Source organism: Miniopterus schreibersii, assembly GCF_964146895.1.
Source record: "Miniopterus schreibersii genome assembly, chromosome: 3".
In the NCBI taxonomy this organism is placed as follows: domain Eukaryota; kingdom Metazoa; phylum Chordata; class Mammalia; order Chiroptera; family Miniopteridae; genus Miniopterus; species Miniopterus schreibersii.
Window position 1 is genome coordinate 27,455,641 of NC_138103.1, and position 21,374 is coordinate 27,477,014.

Consider the following 21,374-nt stretch of genomic DNA (forward strand, 5'->3'; position numbering starts at 1 on the left):
CAATCAATGACTCATCATTGATGTTTCTCTCTCTCTCCCTCTCCCTTCCTCTCTCTGAAATCAATAAAAACATTAACCAGAAAAAAAAGGAATTTTGCCCTAGCCGGTTTTGCTCAGTGGTTAGAGCATCGGCCTGCAGGCTGAAGGGTCCCAGGTTCGATTCCATCCAAGGGCATGTACCTCAGTTGCAGGCTCGATCCCTGGCCCCAGTCGAGGCATGTGAAGGAGGCAACCAGTTGGTGTGTCTCCCTCACACTGATCGTTTCTCTCCCCCCACCTCCTTCCATTCTCTGAAAAGCAATGAAAAAAAAACATTCTCAGGTGAGGATTAAAAAGAAGTTGATAATAAAAAACGATAATAAAAACAATTGACACTCATCTCCATATATCTGTGAACAGACGCAATTTTGTTTCCCCAAACAAGATCTCTTATCCTGAATGGAGATAGAATCAGGAATAGCATCAAGCAAGAGTGATTAAAATCAGAAAAATTGTTTTCCCTAATTTTCTCTTGGATGAATAAATTTATATAAATTTATATTAAAATGTAGCTCAGTCAAAATGGACAATGAATGCATATTACTTTTCCATAATCGAAACATTTACTTAGAATATACTGTCATTATTTCTGAAAGTTTGTAATTTTTTTTTTAATTAACCAACAGAAATTTATTTTCTCACAATTCTGGAGGCTAGAAGTCTAAGTTCCTGGTGTTGGTTTTTTTAAGATTTTTAAAATTGATTTTGAGAGAGAAAAGAAGGAAGGAGAGAGAAAAAAAAAAACACATCGATTGGCAGCTTCCTGCACACCCCCCCATCGAGGACCGAGCCCTAAACCTGGGCATGTACCCTGACTGGGAATCGAATAGGCAACCTCTGGGTACACCGGATGACACCCAACCATCTGAGCTACACAAACCAGAGCTGTATTCTTTAATAATCCCACTTTTCCTTTAATTTTCCAGCAAAAGAAAAAGGAACTGTGTTCTCACTTTACAAATGCAATGACTTGTCAAAGTCATATAGCCACTGTCAGTCAGAACCTAACACTAGGGCAATTTTCTGCTTACTGCTATTTCCACTTCTCACCTTAAATTGCCATAAATTCACAGTCAATGTTAAGAAATGGGAGACAGGTGCCACACCAACAACCCCACATTGGGTGCCACAGGCAATGAAAGGTCCTATTTCATTAGCAAAACTTTTCAGGAGGCATTTTCAAAGGAAAGAATCTTGGAGGTGACCAAGTCCACTCAGGCTTAATGGGGATCAACACAGTTTGTTTGGGGCTTTCTGCTCTCTATAAATGGGTGAATTTGGATTACAACAGAAATTTGCTGAGCTGTTCTTTGCCAGTTCCAAGAGGTAATTTCCCATTAGTCAAGACTATTCATAGAACATTTTCCCTGCACCCATCATTCAGTGACTGCCTCTCTTCTCCCTTTCCCGAAAAGAAACTGCCCCACACAGTGGTATTAACGTCGAACACCAGAGGACATACCAGGCCAGTGACCTAAGCTTAGGAGCATGAGGCATGAAACACTGGTCTTCATAGAGCCAGCAGTCAAGAAAGCGAGGTTGTGGGTTACCCAGACCACTAACAAAATCTGTAACCCCAGCAGGCTGCACCCAGGCTCCTCTTCCATGAATAGAGAAGAGACATTAAATCAACCACTTACTATGAAGGTCCCTGGCCTTTCATGAGCCCCCTCATTTTAAAATAAGAGTTGGATAGACAAAAAAGAAATAGATGTCTACTGAATATACCTATCATGCTTTATTGGTCATTTATTAATATACACAATGATCCTATGAGGGAGAAAGAGTTAAGAGCAGAAAAGCAAAACAGAACTATCTAAGGAGCCTAGATGAAAACCTTTAAAGCAGACCGTGTTCCATAAGCCACTGGAGCAGGACCAATGCAGTCTTCTTAAGGTTTAAACAAGGTGTGCCAGTGTGTGTATCACTAGAAATGAACAGCAAAAATCAACAGTGTATGATCTATCCTATCTATCATGTCAAAATTCAGAAGTCTTCCAATAAAAGAGGCCATAAAACAGAAAATTTAGAGGAACCAGAATAGGACAATGAGCTCTGCACTCATAAGGAATGCAAATAGGCATGACTTGTACTTCTGAACTTCATCAGTAATAGTTCTTTGGAACAAAAAGGCAAATGACCAAAATTATCACGTACTCCATAAAACAACACAAAAAGGACGACTTGATCCCTTTGAATCTTTGTAAACAGAAATGGAAAATTGAACTGAGACAATTCATAGGGTGAAACCAATGTTAAACAACTTAGTTTTCTCGGTTTGTAACAATGTACTTGCTCCCTCGTTGTGTTACTCCGATGCTGCCTAGGTAAAGGAGGAGCGGTGTGAGGACGAAGGGCTCTCTCTCTTTATAAGGAAGAAGGTAATCATCCAAGGCAGAAAAACAGTAGTCAAAGAACAGGAAGGAGGAAAAAAAAAAAAAGAACAACAGGGAGTCCCTATGTGCTATCCAATATGGTAGCAAATAGCCACAGGTAGCTGTTTAAATTTAAATTAAGATTAAATAAAACTTAAAATTCAGTTCCTCAGTAGCACTAGCACATTTCAAATGCTCAGCAGCCACAAGTAGCTAGTGGCTACTCTATTGAAGATCTCAGATAAAGAACATTTTCATTGTCACAGAAACTTCCGTGCTGCTGCTATAGAGATTAAACTATGTTGAATAAACTCTTATGACCTCTTGAACCACCATGGTGGTAGCTGTACTAAAAGAGTGAGTTAACCAAGGGAAAAGAAAACTTAAGGGAACATGAGCCAGTAATACAAAGGTCGATCCCAACTCCATGTGAGCCTTCTTCACTGCCAATCTCCAGAGATTACTGGTACGAGGGTATCCACATAGACCAGGGTAGCAAGGTAGATTCCCTGAGAAAGGAACATAGAAATACAAAAATACCATTTTATGATATGCTAAGGTTAAAATGCATGTGAGACATCAGGGACACAGATTCCCAGGATAAATAAATTCCAAAGAGCCTAACATACTATTAGTGCAGTGACCTTGCCTCAATGACCAACTGGCATTGAAATGGAATCATACAATTTCTCTTAACATCTTCATAAATAAGTTAGCTTTTGCCTTTTATTTCCATATTTTACATTTTTAATACTGAAATAAATACATAACATGAACTGTTGTAGACCTTCATACTTAATGCTAAAATTTTTCTTAATCCTCACCCAAGGATATGTTTTTTATTGATCTGAGAGAGAGGGATGGAGATGTGAGACAATGATGGGTTGCCTCCACTGCGTGCCTCAACCAGGGATGGAACCCACCTAGGTATGTGCCCTGACCAGTAATTGAACATGCCACCTTTGGGTGTACGGGACGATGCTCCAACTGAGCCACACCGGCCAGAGACAGAGTGCCAAAATTTTTACATCACTACCAGAAATGTTTATATATACTAAAATCGTCAGTCTCACCAACAATTTGGAGATCTATGACCTAATCACTATGACCCACTACTACCAAAATAGTTGAATTTCTTTGCTTACTAAAAAAACACTTTTTATAGTTTTTGTATTTCTTCTTGGGTGACTCATTTACTGAGGTCCTATGCCCATTACTAAACTGATGTCTGATAACAACTCTACATATTTACATAAATGGTGAATAATTTTCAATCCCAGTTCACTGTTTTTAACTCTGATAATTATGTTGATTGATGAAGGCCCTTAATTATTCAGCTTTTGTATTATGTTTATTTTAATTCTGTATTTTTACATGTAATATTTTTGTTTCAAACAATTTAATTTCCATTTAAGCACATTTATTTCATTCTTTGATCATTCTTTCTTGCATCTTAGATTTTCCTTCTGCTTGAAGTTAATCCCTTAGAATGTCTCTTATGGCAAATTTATTTGCTAAAATGTCCTTTATTTTTATTATTTTTTAAAACTATATCTTTATTAATTTCAGAGAGAGGGAAGAAGAGGGAGAGAGAGAGATAAAAACATCAATGATGAGAGAATCATTGATCGGCCGCCTCCTGCACGCCCCTGACTGGGGACCGAGCCCGCAACCCGGGCATGTGCCCTGACCAGGAATCAAACCCCAATTGCCTGGATCCTAGGTCGATGCTCAACCACTGAGCCACGCCAGGTCTGGCTATTTTTAAAAGATATTTTCACTGTAATAGAAATCTAGGTTGACAATTACTTTCTTTCAGCAAACTGGTTATTTCATTATCTTTTGGCTTCCATTATTGCTCTTCAGAAGTCATCTGTAGCCTCTTTTGAAGGTAATCTCCACACCCCTCGCCCACCACTGGTTTTTAAAGATGTTTTCTTTGTCTTTGGTTTTATAGTTTCACTGTGTGTCTAGAAGTAGACTTTTTTTTCATCCAGTATGTTTCGTCATTCACTGGGCGTTACCATCCTTCAGTTGTGGCAAATTCTCAGCTATTCTCTCTTCAGGTACTGTCTTACCCCATTTTTTATCTCCTATCCTACTGAGACTCAGATTAAATGTATGTTAGTCCTTAAATTTCTTACTCTCTTGTATACTGTTCTCATTTTTCTCTCTGAACTAAACTCTATCTTTTAACTTATCTTCCATTTCACTAATTCTTCTGTTTATGCTGTTATTAAAACCACCTATTGGTTTTATTTCTAGAATCTGTTTGTTGCTGTCATTTTTTTTTGTTGCTATGTTACATTTTATAGTTTCCTACTCCTTAAAGGTTTTCCAGCTTGACATATTTCTTTAAACATAATAGGAATAATTTTATATTCTATGATGAGTTAAAAATCTCAAGATTTTGCAGGTGTATTTCTGTTGTTTCTGGTGGTTCTTGTTCACAATCATGATACTTGATCCCATGTATGTATGCCTGATTATCTTTTATTACATCCTGGTAAGTTTATATTAAAAAATTATTTTAAATTTCAGGCCTATGATGAAGGCAGCTTCCTCTAGGTATCTGGGAATACTACCTGCCTGGGATCACCATAATCCCAGTTCAAGGCTTCAGGTTCCTTGGACCACCAAGATGTTAACCCAGACCACAAACAGGGATGTAGGCTGGTTTCATTCTTAATTGCCCCCCCTTTTTTGGTGCTCCCAGCTTATTAAGAGGGTCTCCTATAGGACCCCTGACTTTTATGCAACTTCTACACTTGATTTCTGAGCCTCTCATCTCACAAGGTCTTCAAAACTCAAGTTCATGTGGTGAAACTGGCAAATGCCCACAGGGCAAAGGTAATTCTGACTTCTAGTATCAGAGTTCCCATTTTCCTTTTAATATTAGTCTTTTCACATTACTCCTCCCAAAAATTCCTTTATCTTACCAACTTTTGGCATTTTTACAAATACTTTGCTTTATAATTTTGTAAGTCTTATGAGTTCCACCAACTCCAGTTAAACCACACCTTATAATATTCTTTATTCTCAAGAACAAGTTATGAATTAGCCAGAACTAGTAGATTACAAGGTTACAAGTTCTCAATTAAAGCCATCTCAAGTAAAGAAGGGAATTTTTATTATTATTTTTTTGTATTTCAGTCTAAGGTTGCACTGACTCCACATATAACTAGATCAAGAACAGAAGACATGTCATTAGAGTATCTCTTTTCCCTCCCTGTGGGTCTGTCTGAGCAGATGGGTTTCTTCCCTAAAACAGAGATGACAGCCACATGCATCTTTAAATTTACCACACACCTGTACTGTTATCCCAGAGGCAATAGACTATGATACCTCCCTGCTACTGTCTGCACAAAAGTTTTAGGGGTTTGTGTCACAAGCTTATGGTACCCAGGCCCAATTAACTGTGACTAGTCAGAAAAAGATTACCTGGGATACACTGTAATTAACACTATAGATAGAACCACATGAAAAAGGAAGACAGGCAGCTACTCAAAAGGCAAAGCAGGCCCGGCCAGGCGTGGCTCAGCAGTTGAGCATCCACCTAGGATCCAAGCGATCGGGGTTCGATTCCGGGTCAGGGCACATGCCTGGGTTGCGGGCTTGATCTCCAGTCTGGGGCGTGCAGGAGGCAGCTCATCAATGACTCTATCATTGATGTTTCTATCTCTCTCTCTCTCTCCCTCTCCCTTCCTCTCTCTGAAATCAATAAAGATATATTAAAAAAAAAAAAAAAAAAGGCACAGCAGGACACTTACCTGGAGAAAGGGGAATAGAAAAGCATACCAGGAACACAAAACCTAACAGCTAAGTTTGCTGTATCTTCTTTCAGTTTTTTCAGTTCCCTTTATTCTTCCATTCTTAATGTTTTTCATTTTATCTTTTGTGTCCCTAATTTGATTTTAATCCTCTTTTATGAGTTTCAAACATGAACGAATTGGCCTGTTCCTGTTTCATTTCCGTCTTTTATCCTTGTCTGCTATTGTTTCATAGATGCAGTGGCCTTCTTTTATCTCCCTGAAAACAGACTCCAGTCATTCTTTAAAATCTTCTTGTGTTTCTTGTTGGAGATCCATTTCAGGGATTAGGTTTATCTGTCTTTACTGTTTTGTTCTACCTCAAAATACGCCAATAATTAATTCCATATAAATTTTTTCATTTGCCCATACTTCTGCTTTGAATTTACTGATCGTTGCTTTTATTTTTATTTCTTTTATATGTCTTTATTTTACAGAGAGGAAGTGGGGGAGAGAGATATAAACATCAATGATGACAGAGTCATAGATGGTCTACCCCTGCACTCCCCCCACCAGGAATCCAACCACGATCTCCTGGATCATAGGTCGATGCTACCACTGAGCCACGCTGGCCAGGGTGATCTTTGCTTTTAATACTGAACAGCAAAATAATAAAGTTATGAGCTGTAGAGAGCTATTGAAGATTTTCACACACAGACCATCATCACTCTAACAAAAAAAGCTAATGTTCTTAATATTTTTTATTATGCTAACTTCTAAAATATTACTAAATTTTCAAGATATATCTGCTTCAAATTAAGCTTCAGGTCAAACTGGTAAGTAGAGGAGGTATCATAACGCTGATCTTGTTTTTTTATTATATTCATGCCCTATTTCTTTCTTGTGCTATTATGTTTATTTCAACAAACATCTTCCCATTTCAATCTTACAATATACAATCTTAGATCAAGAACAAAATTCAAGATATTTTAGTGTAACCACTTTGTTCTTATTTCATAAATGAGAAGCCCAACTCAGAAAGATTACCCATCCTGCTAAAGTCATACAGTTAATTTTATAATAAGAGACTAGAATCTGTATCTCCAAATTCCAAATTACTTCCCTCATGCACAATAATAATGAAAAAGCCCATCCGGTGTGGTTCAGCAGTTGAGCATCGACCTCGGATCCAGGAGATCGCGGTTGGATTCCCGGTCAGGGCACATGCCCAGGTTGTGGGCACGATCCCCAGTGGGGGGGCATGTAGGAGGCAGCCAATCAATGACTCTCTGTCATCATTGATGTTTCTATCTCTCTCTCTCCCTCTCCCTTCCTCTCTCTGAAATCAATAAAGATACATATATTAAAAAAAAAAGACAGGATTTAGTTCAAAGAAAAACATGAATGTGCTACTAAACAACTGTCTAAATGAACACACAATTTATGTCACAAAGCACTGCTGCCCAAGACTGCCCTAGCCCGTTTCGCTCGGTGGTTAGAGCGTCGGCCTATGGAATTAAGCGGCCCTGTTCGATTCGGGCCAAAGGCACGCACCTCAGTTACAAGCTTGATCCCCAGCCCCAGCCTGCGGGAGGTAACCAATCAATGTCTCTCTCACATCTATGTTTCTCTCCCTCCCCCGCTCCTTCTACTCTCTCTTAAAAATAATTTTTAAAAAATCAATGGAAAAATATCCTCAGGTGAGGATTAACAACAAAAAAAAACAACTTAAAATTAATAAAGACTATGCTACTCAAATGTATTTAATTAATATCATTATCTACATGGAAACATTAGTATCAGAACTGGAAATTAGTATAAGGTGGTGAAGAGCATGAGTTCAGAATCCAACTGCCTAGGTTTATATTAAAACTATCCTTCACTACAGTTTTTCTGGATTAGTTAGCATCTCAAAACCTTATTTTCCTCAACTTTAAAATGGTAATCCTACCAGTGCCTACTTTAGGACACAGGACTGCTGTGAGGATTAAATGAAGTAATGTAGGTAGCACTTAAAACAATAAACTTTTTCTTTTTTAATCCTAACCAGAGGATATTTTTTCCATTGCTTTTCAGAGTGGAAGGCTGAGAGAGAGGGGGAGAGAAACATCAATGTGAGAGATGTACATTGATTGGTTGCCTCCCACAGGCAGAGGCCAGGGATCAAGCTTGCTACGTGCCTTTGGCCAGAATCAAACCCGGGACCCTTCAGTCTGCAGGCCGATGCTCTAAGTAAACTCTCTATAAACTCTCAAAAAATGTTACTACTTGTCAGTGGTTTGACTGACTAATTCTCCCACCTCTACCCCCAGTTTTGAAATGTCCTCCAGTAGAGAGCTTGCTTCTTTTAAAGTAACAATTTGCAATTACTGGACTAATTTAAAATTAGTCCCTGTAATGAGAAGAGCCTTCTACAAGAGGTCTTTCAATGCACTGTGCTCCCTTCACAATTTTCTCCAAACTAAGCATGACCAGTTTGTCTTGTGCTTTACCTGTAACATGATTTCTAAAACATTTCTCAGCTGCTACAGCATCAAAATATTCTCTATTTTGTCCAGACAATGTCCCAGAAGTGGACATAACATGTTGGATAAGATCAGTTCACCAGAAACTACACTAGGACTTGTAATTCCCAGAAATTCCTTGTTCCTATTAACACAGAGAAACATTTTAATTCACATTTCTAAGAGCTTATCTCCATAGGCTTAACAGGTACTTTCCAAAGGGAAATAAATTAGGCTGGTGTATCATTGAGATATTCCATTTTATAAACATTTAATAACAGAATACAATGTATCATTTATATTAACATATGTGTTAATTATATGTTAACATATATATTTAACACACACACAGGTCAGCAAACAGGAAAAATAGAGCCATACAGCCCATTTTAGTTCATTTAACTTTCATTAACTTTTAGAAATTATATATAATGGCCAATATTTAACAATAAAATTAGAAATCCCTTAGACAAAACTTTGTTCAAGATTGATTTTTTAAGTCAAGGATTTTAAGTTTTTATATTACGCTATGCTTACATTTTAAGATACTAAATTCTTAAACTCTACCTGCTGAAATAAAGCTGGTAATTATATCAATAAAAACCAAGTGATCCCTCAAAAATTAACAAAATATATTTGAAGGGTTAAGATTTGAAAAGATATGCAACTGTGTTACGTTAATACTTAAAAAATGTATACCCTTCTCCACCCCATTTTCAAAAAAAATGTTTAAAGAGCTAACAGCAATAGATTTAAAAAAATTTTAAGCCTGGTGAAGGGAAGAATGACAAAATAATAAACGAGGCCAGGGAAAGAGGATCTGCCCAATTAGAGGATCACAAGTTCAATTTTGAGTTTCACAGTAGCCAGAACAATGTCCTTGAAAGACAAATAAAAAAAACCTTATCAGCTATTCGAGAACACCCCACAACTTTTCTTGGCACTACAGTTTAAGAGAAAATTTTTACAAATGCATCAGTTATCCACTTTAACTGATAGTCCAGATTTTTAAAAAGCACGAGCCTGTCCTGCCAATAGACAAAGAATATGTCCATTTAACCGTACACCAAATTCTAAAATCATCTGGTACTGGAAAAGCTGGATCATTTGTTCTTTCTCTAACTATGTATGAATTAGAAGAGGAAAAGAAAATCAAGTAATTATGATCTAAAAGTCTATCTTTATGTTTTTTAATGCACTGTTTCAAGAAGGCGGGCAACAGAGCAAAGCTATTATGAACGCCATTTTTGGATTCAGGCCAAAGTTCTGAATTCAAATTCTATCTCCAGTACTAGATATGGCTGGCTGACTGTGGGATTCTTCTTCTTTTTTATAATCCTCACCCAAGAATATGTTTCTATTCATTTGAGAGAAAAAGAAATGGGGGGGGAAGAGAGTGAGAGGGAGGAATATCAATCAGTTGATAACAACCGGGAACCCTCACCTAGGTATGTGCCCTGACTAGGAATGAACCAGCAACCTTTCAGTGCACTGGACGAGGCTCCAACCAACTGAGCCACACCGGCCAGGGCTGACCTTGGGATTCTTTTTTTAAATATTTATCTTTATTGATTTTAGAGAGAGGAAGGGAGAGGGAGAGAGCGATAAAAACAGTCATTGATCAGCTGCCTCCTGCATGCCTCCTACTGGGGATGGAGCCCACAAACTGGGCATGTGCCTTGGCGGGGAATCTAACCGCAACCTCCTGGATCATAGGTAGATGCTCAACCACTGAGCCACACCCACCGGGCTGACCTTGGGATTCTTTAATACTAAATTTACCAGTCTAGAAAAAGATAGTAATAGGTATATTTCCCTCACAAGGTTTGTTATCAAAATGTATTTACTTTTTTTGGGGGGGGGAGCGATAGAGAAAACTGTATTACAAACGGGGTATTAGAAGATATTAGGATATTATTCATTTTGTTATAGCTGTGATAACATTCTTGTGATTATGTTAAAAATGTGTGTGTTTTTTAGAGCTGTACATTGACACGGTTAGTAGATATTTACAATGCAGTGCCTGATAGAGTGATTCATACAAGCATTCAGTAAATTAAGTAAGCATTTAAAAATTTAAATTTTATTAAAAGTTACTTAAAAACATACATTTATACTTATCTATTTAAATATAAACTCTCCAAATCCAAGTTTGATAAAATGAAAATTTCCCAACTAACTGATTTAATTATCACTACTAAATAAAATAACCTATTTTCTGATGGGGCAGGAAAATTAATCAGAAAAGTGTTACATCACTGTTGCCCTAGCCGGTTTGGCTCACTGGTTAGAGTGTCGGCCCTCTGACTGAAGGGTCCTGGGATCGATTCTGACCAAGGGCATATACCTAGGTTGCAGGCTTGATCCCCGGCCCTGGTCGGGGCATGTGGGAGGCAACCAATCAATGTGTCTCTCTCACATCAATGTTTCTCCCTCTCTCTCCTTCCCACTCTCTCTGAAAAGGAATGGAAAAACATATCCTCAGGTGAGGATTTTAAAAAATAATAATAAAATAAGTAAATATATAAATCGGTCTATTTTTTCCGTATTTATTTTTACTTATTTTCCCCAACTTTATTGAGATATAATTGACACAATGTTGTTTAAGTTTAAGGTATACAATAAATCACTGCTTTGAAATAAAGTATGTGCACCTTTTAAAACATGCATGTGCAACCATGAAAATTTGCTTACATCTAATGTACTCCTCAGAGACTATGCTTTAAAATTTAAGTTAAAGTCACCTTACTCCAAATATTTAAAAAAGTAAACTAGACTGAATATACAAACAAACTACTCTTTATCCTGAACCTCTTATCATCTGCCCTCACAGTTATGTTCAAGAAACAGATTGTGCTCTGGGGCCTCACAGAATACCTACACCAAAGGCCCTCAATGTGTTGGGTAAATGGATAAATGAGTCCTGTTTCCAAATGTAAAAAGGATCCCTTCTTTTTCGAAGCTTAAAATATAGAAAATGAGTAGTGAACAGTAGCACAAACACTCATTTTGCCATTTTTTTCTACAGATAAGGCCAGAAATGAAAGAAAAAATTATGAAATAAACTCAAAAGCTATCTAGTTGGGTGAAGTAACTACATCACTGTTTTACAACATACTCTAAAAATTTCTCTAAAAGTTATAGAGAAGCAATCAACCTGACAAAAAATATATAACCAAAAAACAATTTCTAACTTATTCTAAAAATACTAAGGCCCATGTATGTAAATGCAATAAAAACACACAGTGTAATTCTCAAAATATGGAACCTATACAATCAGAAATCCTCATAGGCTGTCTAACCAGGGTTCATTTTAACCAATGCTTCACTACTCTCCACTTCTAAAATTATAATATAATCTTATACAGTTTTTTTCAAAAACTATTTCCTGCCCTGGCCAGTGTGGCTCAGTTGGTTGGGCATCATCCTATGCACCGAAGGGTTGCTGGTTCAATTCATGATTCACAGTTGGGTCACATGCTGGGGTTGTGGGCTCCATCCAGGTAGGGGGCCCGCAAGAGGCAGCGATCAACATTCCACTCTCACATCAATGTTTCTCTCTTTCTCTCCAAAAATCAATAAAAATTATTTTAAAAATAATTATTTCCTTTGCTATACTATAAAAACAAAAACTTCAAAAATCACAGTGAGGGTTAAAAAGGAAATTTGGATACATCCTACAACATGATGAACCTTGAGGACATTATGCTAAGTGAAATAAATGTAAATGTAAAGAAATAAATAAATCTCTATACTATTAAGAGATTTGTTCAGATCCATCCAAATTCTTCTGCCCCAAGAAAAGCATTAAAAAGAATAAAAAACAATGACACAGCAATTTCACTTCTAAGCATATACACAAAAAATTTGAAAACAGGAATTCAAAATATACTTGTACACCAATGTTCATAGTTGCAATATTCATAACAGCCACAAAGTAGAAACCACCTAAATGTCCATCAACAGATGAATGGGTAAATAAAATGTGGTATATCATACAAAGGAACCTTATTCAGTTATAAAAAGGGATGAAGTTCTAACACATGCTATAATACTGATGAACCTTGAAAACAATATAATAAGTGAAATAAGCCAGACGCAAGATGACAAATTCTGTATGATTCCACTTATATGAAATATCTAAAACAGGCAAATTCAGAGTCAGAAAATAGAGTAGAGGTTACCAGGGACTAGAGGGAGGGAGGAATTAAGAATTATTGCTTAATGGGTACAGAGTTTCTATTTGGGCTGATGAAATTTTAGTAGTTGTGATGGTTTTGACTCTATGAATGTAATTAATGTTATTGAATTAAAAATGTTTAAAAATGCTTTAAAAAAGCCCAGCCGGGCGTGACTCAGCGGTTGAGGGCCTTACCCTCACAGAACTTAACTATTCTCCAGTTTCTGGAGATTAACTTTGTGGTCAGTATTACTTGTAAAATTCTTATTTCCTTAGAAAATTCAATTTCCAAAAGTATTAAACAGTATTTTTCTGGCTAATATTTATTGAATGCCTACTGTATGCCAGATGCCATCCTAAAGCACTTTTAACTCATTCTATCTTCAGAACCCTAAAAGAGAAACAGGTGCCATTATCATCAGCCCACCTTTTTTTGAAACAGGGAAACTAAGAAACAAAGATTTAAAGTGAATTGCCCGAGGTAATACAAGCAGCAAGTGGCAAGAGCCAGCATTTGAATCCAGGCAGTCTGATTTCAGAACTTTTGTTTTTAATCACTAAACAATATTCCCTCTCTCAATTATAAATTCATTTCACTTCACAAGTTGCATTTTAAATAAACTAATTCTTTAAAAAAAACCTCTAAAGTATTAATCAAGTTACAACCAAATCCTCCATCAACTCTTGACAGTCCATGACTACATCAAACTCTCTTACCTTACCACTAGGCCAAAGTGGGAAATAGCACAGGAGTGCCAGAAACAAGCATGGAATACTAAGACAAGAGTTGCAGAAACAAGGAGGAAAGGAAAAAAACCTCAGCGATGAGAGTTCCAGCAAGACAACAGAAGAAAAATGGTAAAGGCAGAGAGAAAAAACGGAGAATGAACAATATCAAGATAATATCCTCAGCACTTCTGATTTATCCACATAGTTTTTCCAGTATATATCCTCTAAAATATGAATTCTTTATTGCCCCAGGCAGGCAGCCTCAGCTACACTTTGGTTAACTGAACAATTAAATATTCTTCAAATAGCTTTGCAGCCACTTTAAGTCCACTGAGTACAATGATTATCAACTCTACAATTACAATGAACTAATTAAGTTAATTTCTTATTCTTTCAGTTAGTAACAATAAGCTTAACCCAAATAAATGTATACAACTTTTGAAGAAAATCCTATGAATGACCTTTAGTAGATTGATGTTAATAAAATTCTTAAAAATTATCTTTCAAGTAAATTGCCTCTAATGCATATCTTAAAAGTGAAATACCATTCTCAGAGTGCTTTTTTTTTAAAGTATATCTTTATTGATTTCAGAGAGAGGAAGGGAGAGGGAGAGAGAGTTGAAATATCAATGATGAGAAAGTTGTCACTGATGAGCTGCCTCCTGCACGCCCCCGACCGGGGATCGAGCCCACAACCCTGGGCATGTGCCCTAACCGGGAATCGAACCACGATCTTCTGGATCCCAGGCTGATGCTCAACCGCTGAGCCACGCCCGGCTGGGCTCTCACAGTGCTTCTTAAACAACTCTTCAATAAAATGCTTTCTCCTAGACATGCATAAAAATTACTTGATCAGCATCTGCTGAACCCAAAGGTTAAGACAATTTCATGTTAATTATATCCACAATTGTTAAGGGATTGAAATATTTAAAAACTCATGCTTTCCATAAAGAATAAAACAATGGTAGAACTGAATTAGGTGAAATGCAATGCAAATTGCTAGTCACCAGTAATAAGAGAAAAGGTTAAGTGTTTAGTACTTTTTCAGTGTTTTATTTACTGCTCCTTTAGATAATATAAACAATCTGGGTTAGGGACCTTGTCTCCTGTATTTTATGTTTTAGAACACATCGTCAATCTATGAATCATCAAAAATGGTAAGAGTGTAACCCTGCCCAGTGTGGTTCAAAGGTTGGAGCATAGACCCTCACACAGAAGAGCTCTTGGGTTTGATGTACTTAGGCTGTAAGTTCACTGGGCCCGGTGGGGGCGGGGAGATGCGCAGGAGGCAACAAATCAATGTGCCTCACGCGCATCAATGTTTCTCTCCTCCCACTCTCTAAAAAAAAAAAAAAAAAATGGAAAAAGTATCCTCAGGTGAGGATTAACAAAACAACAAAAAAAAGAGCATTAATTGTCTATTAGGTATCCCATTCCTCCTACCTAATTTGAGACTACTTTCCCCATTAAGAAATCCATTATAATAAAAAAAAAACCTAAAAAATCTTTCTCAACAAAATTTGTGCCCCAATAAAAAGAACCTGAAAGCCTACATTTAATGTCAAAATCTCTGTGTAGTGATATTCTTAAAAGTAAGGGGAGGGGGAGGCAGGGGAACAGGAAGAGATTAACCAAAGAACATATATGCGTTATGTGCACAACCCACGGACACAGACAACAGTATGGGAAGGCCTGGGGTGGGGGGTGGGTTGGTTGGAGGGGACAACAAGGGAGAAAATGAGAGACATCTGTAATACTGTCAACAACAACAACAAAAAAAAAGCAAGCCAAATCCTTGGAGGTGCAAGGGGCTGAGGGAAGTGGGGCATGGGTTCGGGGCTCTGGCAGCTGTGGCAGCCTCAGCCTGGCCCAACCTATACCAGTGCCAAGCTCAGGCCCTACGACCCCACCTGTTCCAGGTTCCCAGACTTTATACTCCAAGGTGGGGATGGGATGTTTTAGGCATCCCCGGAAGGAGACAAATGCCTGTGCCATGAATAAATAATCAGAGTGGGGAAAAAAGCCAACGTTATTAGATTCCTAATTTTATTCTGTACTTAAATATCAGCTCTTTTTTAAATTGAAAACTTTTTACTTTATTTTTTTTAATATATCTTTATTGATTTCAGAGAGAGGGAGAGAGATAAAAACATCAATGATGGGAGAGTCATTGATTGGCTGCCTCCTGCATGCCCCCACTGGAGATCAAGCACGCAATCTGGGCATGCGCCCTGATTGGGAATTGAAACAGATCTTCTGGATCAAAGGTGGATGCTCAACCGCTGAGCCATGCCAGCTCGGCTCTTTTTTAAACTCTTAATTTTGTAATCATGGCTAATAAAAATTCTTACTCTCAGTAAGTTTTCCAACCAATCTACAGTAAACAGCTAAAATTATTTTTGGCTTTTTAAGAACTAGTTTTAAAGTAATGAAAAGCAAAAGTCTACAATAAGTTTTAAAACTTGTCAGTGTGAATGGTTCTCAAGCACCACCACCACAAGGCAACTAGTTAGAAAATCATTAGAAAAATAACAGGCCCCTCCCACCCCAGACCTGCAGAATGAGAAGGTCTGGGATGGGGCCTAGCAAGTGTATTTTAACAAGCCCTCCAGAGGATGCTGATGCTCATAGGAGTTTAAGAATCACTGGCTTTGAGGTTAAGAGTCAAGTTGCCTACTTTCAAATCTTGAAGTCAAGGTTTATTTGACTGGGTAATCAAGAGTAAATTACCCAGCTTCGCCAGGCTTGTTCCTCATTTATGAAATGGAATTACAGGATTGTTTGGCAAATTAAATAAGAAAACATATGGTAAAAGTGCCCGGCTGGGCATGGCTCAGCGGTTGGGCATCGACCTAGGATCCAGGCAATCCAGGTTCAATTCCCGGTCAGGGCACATGCCTGAGTTGCGGGCTTGATCCCCAGCTGGGGGCGGGCAGGAGGCAGCCAATCAATGACTCTCTTATCATTGATGTTTCTATCTCTCTCTCCCTCTCCCTTCCTCTCTCTGAAATCAATAAAGATATATTTAAAAAAGAAAAAAAAAAAGAAAGAAAACATATGGTAAAAGCTTAAGAGCGATGCCAGGCACATAATATTCAAATGTTAGTTGTAGTTAAAGCACTTTGACAGTTGGAGACTGGAAGGGGAAAAAAGGCAAAAAAGCTTTAATCCGTACCCAGCAAGGAGTTTAATACCTAGTGACTAGGCCAGACACATGTAAACAAGGCAGAACCAAACACACTCCCAGCGGAAATAAAAATACCCTGGGGGGGGCAATCAAGTTGATTGGGATACTGTAAGAAGAATAGCCAATTCTGAACAAACAATATAGGCTTTAAAAAAGTGATTACATATAATGGAGAAGAGCCTGAAGAAAACTTCATTCCAGCCTACAGGTGTAAGCCAAGACTCCAGAAGCAGGCCAAAGGAAAGCAAAGGCAGTAGACCACAGTGGCTTAAGAACTGGCAAAGCAAAAATATGTACAGTAGGCCCCCCTTATCCACAGGGGCTATGTTCCATGACTGCCGGTGGATGCCCAAAACCACAGAAAATACAAAACCCTGTATATACTATGTTGTTGTTTTTTTCTATACATACATACCTTCCTCCTTAATCAACTTCTTCAACTCTGCCGGAAATGTGGCAGCAGCTTCTTCATCAGCGGATGCAGCCTCTCCAGTAATTTTTACATTTCTCAGTCCAAACCTATTCCTGAATCTGTGTAACCATCCCTTACTCGCAGTAAATGGCTTGGTGTCACTCCTTTCAGAGGATCCCTTGCTGAAGTCTTCGTATAGGCTCAGCGCTTTCTGGCGTAACATGCTGCCGTCAACCGGAACACATTTTCTTTTCATGTCTTCCACCCACACACTTAATGCCTTTTCCATCTTAACTAAGCACTTATCACGCACTGTGGCCGTAACTTTTGCAGTCTGAGGTGCAACAGCAAAACTAGCACGAATTTCTTTTTCCTTCTTCACAATTTCACGGATAGAAGATTCATTCTTACTGTAGATCTTAGCAACCTCAGCATAGGATTTTTTTTCTTTCCTTATTATGTCAAGAATTTTCACCTTTTCGCTTAAAGGAAGCACTTTACGGCTTCTCTTTGGCATATGTGAGTTGCCAGCATCACTACTCTTGCGCTTTGGGGCCATTATTAAGTAAAAAAAAGGGTTATTTGAACACCAGCACTGCAATATCAAAACCGAGTTGGCAACTAAGTGACTAGCGGCTGGTAGCATATACAGCATAGATAAGCTGGACAAAGGAATGATTCACATCCAGGGCGGGACAGAAGAGGACCTCATCAAGTTACTCAGAACGGCGCGAGAAATTTAAAACTTATGAATTGTTTATTTCTGGAACTTTCCATTTAATATTTTCTGACCCCGACTGGAACCGCGGGAAGTGAAACCGTGGATTGGGGGGTACTACTGAAGTAGAAAATTAAACCAGTCATCTCAAATCTTAGGCTTTCAGGGAAGAAAAGGAAGGGAAAGCCCTGCCTCCTCAGGGTACTCGAATGCACATTCTCATTCGCCAACTAACTTCCCCCTTTTGTTTCCTTAGCACCCAGAGACTACTCTTAGACACTGTGGCCTAGCGAGCCATTGTCTGCAGCAAAGTTGAATGCAGAGAGGGTGAGAAGGCTGCACGGGGCCCCGCATTCGCAGGAAGTGAGCACTACTTGCACAGGACCCGACATCTGAACACTCTCAGCCGCAAATTAGCGCAAAACCATAACACTAAAAAACAAACAAACACAAAAAACCTCGCTTTAATAAAGGAAAAACTTGGATAAGCCGAAGTGGAAGGGGGAGAACAGGGAAAGAGGACAGTTTGTCGTCTTCTTCCTTCCCTGAAACCCGTCTGGGTGCTGGCCCAATCCAGACCGCTTATTTTCGTGGCCTTAAGGCTGAGATTTTCCTTCCGGTCATTGTGTTTATTTCCCCCACAAAAACCGGCCCCGCGGGGCAGGCGCGCCCGCCGGGCGGGGACAAAGCCCACTGCAGGTTCCACCTGGGCGAAGAAGGGGAAGGACAGGGACTCAGACCAGGAGGGGCGGCGCTCCGCAGCCGCCTGCCCGCCCGCCGGCCGCAGTTACCAGGCAGCGTGGCGCCGACCCCGCCCCCGCCGACCGCCGGCCAATCCGGCGAGTCTGCTGCCCGGGCGCACCAGCCCCAGAGACACCAGGCTGAGCGCGACCCCACCGTTCGGCCCTGGCACCGCGCGCGCACCCGCAACCCCCGAGCGGGCCAATCAGCGGCCGGGCATGCGCAGGCTCGCTCGCGCGCGGGCCTCACGCGTGAGACCCCCCCCACACGCGGCGTCGGCGCGCGCGCCCCTCCCCCATAAGTGCCCAGGCGCGCGCGTGCAACTGTCGTCCCCCGCGACCGCGTCTGCTCCTGCCCCACCCCCAACGCCGGCAGCCGGGGGTACCCCAATACGGCCGCCGACGGTCCCCAGACTCCTGTCCGTGCAGGCCCCGGAGGGGTGGTCTCAAATAAAGGCTCTGCTCGCCATGGCAACTGGGGCGGGGGACAGGGGATGAGGCGACAGGGACTCACCCGAGTGCAGCCGCCTCCAGGCAGCGCCGGGGTAGGGGTGCCGAAGGGAGGCGAGTGTGGGCCGTGAGCGAGCTGCGGCCGCGGAGGAGCAGCCTCGGAATGAGGCGAGCTGACTAGTGGGCTGGAGGTGAGAGGGCGAGGGGCCCGTGCGTCTCAGCCGAGCTTCTGTCACCGCCGCATGGCCGCCCCGGCAGGGCCTCGCTCAGCGCCTAGATCCAAATTGTCAGGGACCGAGAGAGAGGCCGGGGTAACCGCGGCAGGCAGGCGGCACGGCTAGAGAGCGCGTGCGGGGAAGCGGGGGGGCGATCAGTGGCCCCTTTTCTCTGCTCTCCGATCTTCTCTCTCACCCTCCTCCTCTTTTTTTTTTTTTTTTTTTTTTGTTCCTCGAAGGCTTGCTGCGCTTGCGCACCCTCAACGCCGCCCAGCGGGAGTTGTAGTTTCTGATTTGTCCCCATTAACGTGATAGCGGGGGCGGTGGACTACGACTCCCAGGAAGCGTCGCGCGGGCGAACCCCGAGCCCGGGGACGCCGAGAGCGCGACGCCCGGCCTTCTCCGGCAAGGACTGTCAATGGAGGCGCGGGGTGGTGGGATCGAGAACATGGCTGCACCTGGGGCCTGTTCGGCCGCCGGAGTGGGGGAGGGGAGTTGGGGTGCAGGGGCGAAAATCTAGGCCGGTGGTGGCTCCAGCCTACTCGCCGTGGAACACCCCCCGGTCGCAGCCGCCTTCCAAGATTCGCACTTACTCTTGCACCCCAGATTCCCTGCAAATTGCGAGGCCGGAACACGGCAAAGGCCGGGGAGCCCCAGGGCGGCCTGCCGGCCTCCGAGCTCCGCCAAGGGATCCCCTCCGCCCCGCACCACCCTCTGGGACACAAAGAACTGATAGTTTTGAAAGCTTGCCTCGGAAGAAACGGTTAGCCCGGACTTTGGACGGGGGAGGGGTGGGACGACTCTGTTTTTATTTACCCCCTGAGGCTTTGCTCACGTGTCTACGCTCGACAATTAGAAAGTAGAGGAAAAGCCTCAGAATGGGAGCAGATAACCTGACTCGTGGCTCGTTTTGTTCCGTCAACCACTAAGCACTTTTACTCAAACCCATCCGCCCTCCGGTTATTGTTTTGCTTCTCAACTTTCATTAGCTCATGAATTTCGAGAATGCTGACCCATTACTGTAGACTTAAATTAAATTCAAAGTTTAAAAACTTGACCAAGAGGTTTTAGATGATACTGTAAAGCGCAAAGTTGAGTGATTTTGTAATTTTTCTCCCTACCGGGGATTCAAGCCGCGCCGGCCATCCTGCCCCTCCCCCTCCTCGGTAGGTGGCGACCACATCGCCTTTTCCAGCCTGTGTCGCTGGCGAGAAAACTTTCCAAACAGCCAGTCTTTTGATGTACAGCAGTCCCCCCTTATCCGCGGGAAATCCCTTTCAAGACCACCAGTGGATGCCTAAAACCCCAAATAGTACCAAACCCTACAGATACTGTTTTTTCCTATACATACATACCTTCCTCCTTAACCAACTTCAACTCTGCGGGAAATGGGGCAGCAGCTTCTTCAACAGCAGGCACAGCCTCTGCAGTAGTTTTTACATTTCTCAGTCCAAACCTATTCCTGAATCTGTGTAACCATCCCTTACTCGCAGTAAATGGCTTGGTGTCACTCCTTTCAGAGGATCCCTTGCTGAAGTCTTCGTATAGGCTCAGCGCTTTCTGGCGCAACACAGTGCTGTCAACCGGAACACATTTCCTTTTCATGTCTTCCACCCACACACTTAATGCCTTTTCCATCTTAACTAAGCACTTATCACGCACTGTGGCCGTAACTTTTGCAGTCTGAGGTGCAACAGCAAAACTAGCACGAATTTCTTTTTCCTTCTTCACAATTTCACGGATAGAAGATTCATTCTTACTGTAGATCTTAGCAACCTCAGCATAGGATTTTTTTTCTTTCCTTATTAAGTCAAGAATTTTCACCTTTTCGCTTAAAGGAAGCACTTTACGGCTTCTCTTTGGCATATGTGAGTTGCCAGCATCACTACTCTTGCGCTTTGGGGCCATTATTTAGTTAAAAAAAAAAAAAAAGAGAGAAAAAAAAAAGGGTTACTTGAACACCAGCACTGCGATACTGAGACAGTCCATCTGATAACGGAGACTGCTACTAAGTGACTCATGGGCAGGAGCGTCTACAGCACTGAGACGCTGGACAAAGCGTGGGAGGGTGTTAGA

General features: G+C 40.9%; 1 protein-coding gene across 10 annotated transcripts in view; it reads right to left on the reverse strand.

Moving 5' to 3' along the window:
• Positions 1 to 20,895, reverse strand: part of GTF2I (general transcription factor IIi) — a 102,057-nt gene extending 81,162 nt beyond the window's left edge. For 5 of the 10 annotated variants that reach the window (XM_081132081.1, XM_081132078.1, XM_081132077.1 and 2 more), the window contains exon 1: positions 19,148 to 19,531. Coding sequence is in view for 2 of the 10 variants with exons in the window: in XM_081132074.1 (XP_080988200.1) it covers positions 17,179 to 17,830 (652 nt within the window). In the remaining 8 variants the exon portion in view is untranslated. Of the gene's footprint in view, positions 1 to 17,178; positions 18,326 to 19,147; positions 19,532 to 20,653 lie in introns of those variants that run through there. The other 5 variants (XM_081132074.1, XM_081132072.1, XM_081132073.1 and 2 more) reach the window with 5 other exon arrangements.
• Between the last annotated feature and the right edge of the window lie 479 nt (positions 20,896 to 21,374).